Source organism: Camelina sativa, chromosome 20 (assembly GCF_000633955.1).
Source record: "Camelina sativa cultivar DH55 chromosome 20, Cs, whole genome shotgun sequence".
Classification (NCBI taxonomy): domain Eukaryota; kingdom Viridiplantae; phylum Streptophyta; class Magnoliopsida; order Brassicales; family Brassicaceae; genus Camelina; species Camelina sativa.
Window position 1 is genome coordinate 15,679,436 of NC_025704.1, and position 10,029 is coordinate 15,689,464.

General features: G+C 33.2%; 2 protein-coding genes across 2 annotated transcripts in view; both read right to left on the bottom strand.

The window, feature by feature from the left end:
- Positions 1 to 1,159, bottom strand: part of LOC104770929 (heavy metal-associated isoprenylated plant protein 3) — a 4,816-nt gene extending 3,657 nt beyond the window's left edge. The window contains exons 1-3 of the mRNA XM_010495406.2: positions 808 to 1,159; positions 484 to 718; positions 19 to 285 (exon numbers count right to left, since the gene is read on the bottom strand). Of these exons, the coding sequence (XP_010493708.1) occupies positions 19 to 285; positions 484 to 718; positions 808 to 828 (523 nt within the window). The 5' untranslated portion in view covers positions 829 to 1,159. The remainder of the gene's footprint in view (positions 1 to 18; positions 286 to 483; positions 719 to 807) is intronic.
- On the bottom strand, positions 7,241 to 9,360 carry LOC104770930 (NAC domain-containing protein 91; the record flags this gene model as incomplete). The annotated part of the gene is given in 5 exon segments (XM_010495407.2): positions 7,241 to 7,696; positions 7,796 to 8,299; positions 8,391 to 8,657; positions 8,744 to 9,024; positions 9,194 to 9,360. Coding segments are annotated over 5 exon segments (1,401 nt in total). The 3' UTR covers positions 7,241 to 7,513.

Sequence of the window (10,029 nt, forward strand, 5' to 3'; positions counted from 1 at the left end):
AAAAGTATGTATATGTACCTCTCATTTTGAGAATCTTCTTCCTGAGCTGGTCAGCACAAGCTTGGCAGTGCATGTTGACGTTAAGCTCAACGGTGGTGAGGCCTCCGGAGACCTGAGACGTTATGATCGGTGGCAGAGGCTCTCCCTCGGCCGCCGGAAGTGGAGAGAGGACTTTGGCCATTCTTTTAGTCTTCTTCTTGATTTTGTTGCAAACTGCTTGCGGATCCAACACTCCCTTTATCGTCACTTGGTTCTCATTCATGTCCATCACCACTTCTTCCACACCTACACATTTTTACAGTTAAAGTTTAATAACTATTTATTTTACTTATGGATCTTTATAAAATAATATTTAGCTAGTTGGGATTTAGAGAATGAAGCTATTGGTTTTTATTATTAAAAAAAATTGTTTTAATAAATAGTGATGATGACCAATTATTCTTAGCCGAATCTAATTCTCCATCTATTTATATATATGGTTACCTCTAATTTTTAGAATAGATCTTTCAATCTTCTTGGCGCATCCTACACAATGCAAGTCGACGTAGAGTATGAATGGTGGAGGCGGTGGTGGTGGTTGCGGCTCCTCCTCCTCCGCTGGTTTCTCCTCCTCAGCTGCATCTTTCTTCTCCTCGGCCACATCTTTCTTCTTCTCCTCTTCCTCCGCTTTGGCCGGCCCTGGAACGGCCTCTGGAACTGATGCTGCCTCCTTTGCCTCCTAATAATGAAAAAATCAACTATAAGTTAACGTTAAACATGTATAAAATTTTGTTGCAAATTAAGAATATTGAAGAGCTTGAATCTTACTGGTTTTACTTCTTCGCCCATTCTTTTAGAATCTGTGGTTATACGACGATTATAAATGGAACGAAGATGAGAATATGTTATGGAGGAATGAGTAGGGAGAACGAGTATTTATATGAAACAATATAATATAAAAATACAAAGGGGCAATGGAATTATTGATGAATAATTAAAGTTTTAGTATAAGGTAGGAACTTAACAGAACATAAAGCATAAGAGGTTGATTCCATAGCACATGGCAGAAACTAATCATCCAACATATATAGACACACCCCTTCACCCTTTTACTTTATATATAGATTCATTCTCACCACTAAATATGTTTTGTAGTTATTTTTCAATAACTTTTTCGATTTTTTTTTTCTCTTTGGAATTTACCATATTTTGAAGAGAGCCGAGGACAAGATGGTCCGAGGTCGGTAGGTTTTATAGGCATAGAATGTGGGTGTTCAAGATCATGTACCTTGAATGATTTTGTAATGTCTTCGTATTGATAATTGAATTATGGTCCGTTTGTTTCTTACGTATCGTATGGATGGTGAGCCTTGATGATGAATTCAACATTAGAATTTAGATTCCGGATGTTGTTGTTCGTTTTGCGGACTCAGTTTTCTCTGTTACCCATTTGAAATCAAATTTAAAAACGACCGAATTAATAATATGTACTTCGATACAAAAAAAAAAAAATGAAGCTTCTGCTACTTCAGCGTAAAACTGTGAATTTTATCTAAAAATGTAGCATGTCATTTAAATTGTTATTTGAATTTTTAACTGCATCCAAAATCTACATGTTTTGCATCAGAAATTAATATATGCTTAACGAACGAACCACATATATGTATTATATTATAATTCACAACAATGGATTTTTGGCAAATTCCTTTCAGTTGTTTTTTCACTTCTATTTTATTTTTAATTTTCATGGGAGAAACGTATATTCTTGATAACGAGGAAAACTATATATATATATATATATATATATATATATATAAGGAATGGGACCATGAGATAATAATTTTTGGCATCGAAAAGGACAATACTTTGCATCATACTCACCGACTTTATTGATTACATTTATAAAATTTTCACTTTTTATTTTCTATAGTAAACTTCTTCCAGCCTATTCTTAAATCTAATAAACCAACGTTAGTACGAGAAAAGATGATTAGATGGCGTGTGATCATCTCTACCCAACATTTTGTTGCAGCTAATTTTTTTATTTATCAAGAAAATACTTACGTTACAAAGTTGAAAGCTTAATGAAGTTTTGACACATTTAGAGATAAAGTATTTATAACTTCCTATCATTGTTAATTTGGTGATACATCTCCACATGTCATTTACTTGGTACCCTAATTTTCTCAATCTCGCATTTCCTAAATTTAATAGACTCTAATCAAAAACTTTAACGGTTAAATTTTGAATATATACTATTATGTATTCGATTAACATTTTATATTGGAATTGTATTGATCGCAATTCCTAGGTTATTTGAGTACATATCGCATAAAGAATAGTTCAGAAATTGTATTATTGACTTCTCGTTCGTCCAGGTAATTTTCCTATGGTTCAAAGTAGTTAGAAAAGACAGATCAAGCTATAGTTGTATACATTGTATGGAAACTATTAAGTAGTTTTTCTTCATTCGTTAAAGCGGATGTGGTTGATCTGATTTATCTTCTTTTAAAAGAAGCATCAATATTATTTTAACCAAAAGTTTCGGTTAATTGTATTATCGATACTAAGAACTATCTAATCAGTCGAAGAGACACAAACAATGTGTTCTATTTTTCATAAAAATAGAAATATAGCATCCCCATTTCTTAAAAAGCAATTTTTGGGGATGGATGCAACGCAACGTGGGTTGCCCAAGAAAATGAAAACTATTAAAAAAAAAATTGTGGATTAAAATTGTGTGAGAACAACCTTTGGCATGGTGGAAAGTAGAGACCACGTGGGATGCTTTAGATTAAATTTGGACAAATGAGAGAAAATTATTTATTCTTGTTTGACAGTTTAGACGACTCTTGTAGACCAATAGCTGTTTGTTGCTCAATTGTGCTACTGGTTTTAGTTTACGTAATTATGTTGAAGTTAAAGAGTAAATTAGGCGCGCGTACGTTATCGACAACACGTAGATCATATCACCTTCTAGGTTGATATCACTATCAATGTACCCTATTTGATATGTAGCAACTCAGGCATAGTGTACATATATATATATCATACACAGAGTGATTAGAGTTATATAATATTAAAATAGCTATACAGTTGGACAGAACGAAAGTGGTCCTCTATAGGCATTTGCGGCCCTGCGGCTAACCACTAGAACAAACTTAGCTATAAGAAAACGATAGATGAAAGTGCGGAGAGAATTCACTCAGACTCTTAATGTATCTAGTCTAGTTGAGCAGGGTTCGTGACATACTGACATATAAATACCTAACTTCAGCTTTTTCAATTCATATTTTTATTTCCCCAGTATTTTAAATTTATTTATAAAATGAATCTCAAACTACTGAAAATATTGTTCAATTATTTTACGAAATATATATTTGATGTTTAATGTATTTTTAATATACGTAATATTAATAGTTATTTTATGTTTTCTGGAATTAGAATATTTTGCAAGAATTGAACATCTTAAGAAATCTTTTATGAAGTCATCCTCTATTTTATTATTTGAAGACAAAAAAAGGTAAACAGTTCAGGACTTCGGGTCCATGATTACATGTGCCCAAACATCTGGAGCTGACTCAGCTTATACTGTTATACAACATGATCCATGCATACATATATGTGCGTGTCTATGTATGCATCTTTTATACAAATTTTTTTTCTTTTAAAAAACATCTTTTATACAAATTTTACTTAACAAAGTACGTTTATTTCCATATTTCTTGGTGGGTTTGGCAAGAATTTCTAGGAATCTCTAAAAAGTTTTATTTTTTATTTTTTTAGTATTTGTTCTGTAATCTGTATACTATTCGCTTATAAACTTTGAAAATAAAATATATTACACAATCTTTTACAAAGATATTGACATGGTCTTCCACGTACTCCTATTATTTGATATATACTCCCACAAATAATAAATCACACGCTGATCCGATGAAAAATAAATCCATTGGGTGTGAAGTAGAAAGATGTCTACGTCCACGAATACTTTGATGTCTCTACAACACAATTACACAAATTATAGAAGCAAACCGATTTCGAATGACTCAAATCAATAACTAATTCTCTTTTTTTTTTAATAGCAATATATATAATTTAGTTATTTGTATAAAGCTGTTAAATAACTAAATCGTCAAAATTGCTAGTATGATAGTATTTACCTTGTCCCCATCCTTATACTAGTTTCTACTTATATTATATTATGCTGCAAACTATATTTTGTCTCCAACTTTTGGTAAATTTGGTGAGTTAAAATATCAAGTTTAATTTGTTTTTTTGTTCACTGGGTCACTGGTAATTTTGGTTTAAACTGTGGATTTGGATACTACGTTTTTGTATACCTACCTGTAAAAGAACTTTCTAGTCGGAATAATTGACATAGTTCGGATCCGATCGTTTTCATAGGTTGAGTCTGAACTATATTTACTTTTGACATGCCATATTGAATGGACGAAGAAAAAATTTCATTGCTGAGTGGTTGTTTTTTAATCTCCAAAATCATTAGATTTTATCACAATCCCAAAAAATAAAAGTTATGACGAACCAAAATTAAGACAAGAATCTCGGCTTTTTCTTTTATTGGTTTATTTTGACGAATGATTTTTTTGTATTTGTTGATATATTATATGAAAAAAATAAATAAGAAAATGATTTATGAAATATTTTGCATATCGTTCTGGAAATAAAATGAAGTTCCTTTTATACCAACCGGCAACACGAGACTTTAATCTGATTCAAAAGTATATCCAAAAGTCAAAAAAGAAAAAAAGAAAGCCAAATTGACTAAGCAAAAAACTCTATGCTTTGAATAAATATAGACTTTTGTTTTATGCAGTGCCAAGTTAATATTTTCTTCCATCGAGTCATTTATATCCACTATTGTACATTACGCTTTAAAAGTGTGCGTCGCCCTTTTCTGTTCATTAAAATCGGAATATGAATTTGATTAAATCTATATTATGAAAGATGGCAAACTCTCTCCATCTGATTGACACATCAGCAGCAGTGGAGAGAGTGCCACATGTCTATCCTCATTAAAAACAAAGAGACATATTCATGTATTTTATTCTTTTTTATATCACAAAAACAGTTTTAATATTTACATAAAAAAATTAGAGAGACTTATAACATGTCCCAAAAAAGTATATGCATAACCAAAAGATAAAAAAGACATCAGGATTGAATCAAATAGCCACTTTTTTCTCTCGGCATAAACCATAAATCTATGGATATAAGGTTTTGGAGTTGCAATTTTGTCAATAGTTTGAAAAATTGCAGCAGTGATATAGATATTTGTTAATATTGTAAAGAAATTCATGAAATTTTGTCCCTAAAAAACATTTTTTTGAAGAAGATTGGAGTTTTGTTCACTATCAAATGGAAGATACTTGAATAAAATCGTAGAATGTTGGTTTAGCAAAATACAAAGACAAAAAAAGAAGGGGTTTTTATATTCTAATATTTAAAAGTTGTCAAAAAGAAAATTAAATAAGTTCTTATAAAAAAAAATTTAGAGTTATATTCAAGAAATTGAAGAGCTAACATGAAAGGAAGATGTCTATTTTAATTATATATGTTAAATAGTTAACCAAGCTGCAATCTTGATAAATTAAAATGTTAGTATTTCATAGTATATAATTGAGAAGCTAAAATATTCTTTGTTACAAAATATGCATCCTTAGATCAAGCTTTCATTTGGAATATTTTTCTAGAAGTTTTAGACAAGAATTCTAAAATTTTTAAACACAAAGTTGTCTATGCATGTATCTAATAATTCAATTATTTTATTGCAAAATGAAAAAACCTATTTAAAGTATTAAAAAACCAAATTAGTAGTAAAATTGTTAAAAAATGTTAAGTTATAAATCCGCACATAGCGTGGATATTCATCTAATAAATATGATACTTGAATTCTAAAAATTGTTGAGATAAAAGGAGACATGAGTCCAACTGCAATGCGTTAAGATTCGAATGTATATATTTTACACATTTACAATGTCGTTTATGTAGTGGAAAGAATTGTATTTTTTGAACTCAAGCATATATTATTGGTTTAAATACAAAATATGTTACAACAACAATAAAAACTACTAAACTGAAAACTTGATTATTTTTTCTATCCCAGTTATTTACATAGTATTGTTAGTTATCGAAAAATAAATAGAGAATACATATTTTACGTATTTACGATATTTTTTTTTTTCAACAAGCTGGATTTTTACATATTATGATAAAGAAAAAATATCTTAGAATATTTTACACAATAAAAATCCAACTTTAAGACACCTGTGTGGACGCGTGTGATGCGTTTGATAAGTCTCCAATGCTCGCCGACAATAGCCTTCCGCCGCAAGCTCTGTTCATCTCATCACCGCTTCACCATCAAAGCTGATATCCTTATAGATCCATAAAACTCTTTGTATGATCAACTTAAGTCTGATTAGCCACTTGATAAGTCCTCTAACTCCTTTTACAGAATTCTCCAGATGTGTATAAATAGAGATCCAAAAACCAACAAGGTTGAAGCGCTGGAAAAGATGACAAGGGAAGAGGGTTTAGACCCAATAGCAAAACACGCTCTTCTAAATATGTCTTCACCAGCCATCAAGTTTCCAAACATCCCGATCCACGAACAAATAAAAGGAACTTTCATCCTAAGCCGATTACGGCACCAATAGGGTATAAAGGATTTATCCTTTCTTGCAAGGAAATCGAGCAGTTGATGATTTCTTGAACCTTTAATTTTCATATTTGGCGTTTATCTCCTTCACTTGAAGAGATTGAGTTACTGCAAAAGGAAAAAACCAAAACAAAAAAAGAACATAGCCAAAACAGCTAAAAGAAACTCGTACTTAGCCGAGAGAAATAATCCAGACTAATCTGGATAATATCTTACAACAAAAAAAAACCAAATTAAAATCGAACAAAGTCCAATTTTAATGAGAAGAAAAACTTTCTCCCTCTAAAAGATGCGAGAGAGATACGTATTTACGATGTTTTATATAGTGGAAAGAATTGTATTTTAAGCATTATCCAACTTATTTACTAAAATCAGGTTAGTTCTCTGATAATTTTATTAGCTTTAACAGGCCTGGTTGAAATTGTGGAATATACTATTTGCCACTTAGCACCAAATCACGAATGGTTTACACAATTTTTATGTCAAAACGCAACTAAAATAGAAACGCAGCCTAGTAATCTTCGAGTGTCCTGAATAGAATCGATGTTTTTAAATCGTATTTGGAAATGGCCAAAACACAATCTGAAAACGCATGTGGTCAGGAATAAACTTCCAAAAGCTTTAGATTCCCTATTACATCTAAAAATACCAACTATAAAATTGTCGTACATGTTAACAACTACCCTCCTAAACTGACCATGGTTCATCTTGAACAGCAACAACAACAACAGATGCAGAAGCAGAACCTAGCCAAAGACACTAAAAATACACAAACCCACGTTCTCAACCTGTAAAAAACTTTTCTTTATTCTCATCATACGAATGATCGAACAAACATCCGATCCAGCGGGTTTATGCGATTATTAGACTGCAAATCGACATCACAAACACAAGCGCTACCACACCAGCTCTGAACAACCCTTTGTATGAACATCCCATAGCTGCAATCTTCTTGAATATGAAACTAGTCTTGCTCTTTGATCTGGTGAAAGTACCACATCCTTTCGTTAGAGTTTCCCTTGTAGTGTCCTTAACCTGAATCCATTTTAAAGCGTAAGAAATAAGGTTAGAAAAATGTAACGCATGTGAAAGGTTCCCTATTTCAATATTCTTTTTTTTTTAACTTCTTCTCACCTCTTTCTTGATACATTGGAGTTGTGTGCTGTCAGTTTCTGACTTGTGACTGTCAAAGTTAACCTGAAGACGCAACCTTCTTGGGGCATCACCTTGCATTACAAACTTCTCAGCACAACCAGGGTCTTGTGCCCGTCGTGTCCTAATCTTGATTCCTGTTTGAGATACATCACTGATCTGGTTGCATGTCCTGAGAATATTATGTGGCTCATGATGTGGGATCTGTTCTGGCTTCTGTTCCACTAACTCTGTCCTCTCTGGAAGCTCATAAGGAATCTCATTAAAAGACTCCAAGAACTTGGTCATATATTCATCCGCATCGTTTGTACCGTACTGAGTCTGAATATGATCCCCATTGTGGTTTTTGAACAGTTCGTTTGACCCAGATTGATAACCATTGACAGAGGATCCAATCTCAGATTGCAACTGAGAGTGCAACGGAGAGAACAGCTTCTGATTCAGGGAATCAAACTCCAGATATGAGAGCCAATCAATATCATCAAGCTGCGATTAAAATATAGTTTGTGAGTTTACAAAGGCAGTAGTTATAAACCAACTCCTGTAATGAAAAGACATGTAATTTATTCATCCTTACTCCGGTGGTTGTAGCCTCAGCGGCAGAGTTTTCACTACGACATTCGCTGGAGACTAGAAGAGAAGATTCCGCGACATCACAAGGCTTCGTGTCTTCGGTTTTAAGGCAAACAAGAGATACCTCAGACATCTCAACCTCAGATTTCATCTCGTCCACAACAGTTGGAGACGAGACCGCTGGTTCAACTTCACATGACTTTGAATCTTCTGGTGCAGCTCCGGACACAATATCTTGCTTCTTAAACAACTTGCAAATAACAAATGGGTTCTGCTAAACAAAACACTAATCAGAAACTCTAAAAGACCAAACACACACAAGTATATAATGTCATTGAACTCAAGTTGGTTTTATACCTGTCCAGACTTAGTTCCATCAAGATCCTTCTCAGTAGCGCGGTACTCATGCATAATCCAACAGGTCCGTGTTCCCTTAGGAGCACGACCAGTATAAAACACTAGAGTCCTCTTAACACCTATAATCTTGGTCTTCCCTGATTTGATCTTACGGTCTTTCCCCGTAGCCTTCCAGTAGCCAGCCACAGTAGCTCGATTCATCCTACTTCCACTCGGATACTTCCTGTCCAATGGACAGAAGAAGAGCCACTCTGAATCTGTCGTCTTCACCACAGAAAAGTCTGCAACATCACAAAACCTAAAACATAAATCTTTTACTCTGATTCTCTAATACTTTACTCAAATTTTCCTTGATTCCACTACCCCCTAGCTAAGCAAATATTGATCCAAATTAAACCAAAGTAATCAAGATCGAATTGCTAATAATATTTAGGGAAGAACAAGATTTACCAGGCAAATCCCATGGTTCCCATTTGCAGATATCGATCTCACGGATGACTCTGACGTCGTCATCGTGACCGTTGATCTTGAGCCGGAGATAGTACTTTACTAACTCTTCATCCGTTGGACTAAATCTGAACCCAACAGGTAGTGAAGCCAGCGATAATACATCCATAGGAGGTGCGTGCGACTTTGAAACTTCGAGAAGAGAAGGTAAAAAAAAAACACAAATTCGAGTTCAGGTTTAAATCTAAAATATGGATCAGAGATGCGATTCAAAAGGTATCCAGAAGAAAACTTAACGAAAGAAACCCAGATTCCAGAATTTTGATCAAATATGGGAAAAAAAAAAAACCTAAAATTTGGTAAAGTGAAGAAGAAGGGATTAAGGGAAGGAGATGTGACGCGGTTTGGTCAGACAAGAGAGTTATCAAAAAGACGTGAAGAAAAAAAAAGAAAAAAAAAAAAACAGTGTGTTGTGTTTTCTGTTTCGAGTTTTGTGTTGTGTCTACACGCGCCACTACACTATTTCCCAGAAACTTCAAAAACACGTTTCTTACGCGTAAAGAGATAATAAATAAAATACCTGTTTTACACCTGATACTGTGGATGTAAAATAGCTATGTTAGCGGACTGTGGAAACTGGAAACGGAAAAGTAAGGGTTATATTAGTAAAGTGAATTACATGAAAGAGAGATAGGTCAGTTAACGAGTTATATACTGACACGTGGAAGAGGTAAAGGGAACTTGTACGGAAATTTCACTCTTTCCTGAGCTGTTTTTTTTTTCTTTTTTGGGGTTAGTGGTTCAGGAAAAAAATATAATCCACTATATAAATATTTTAA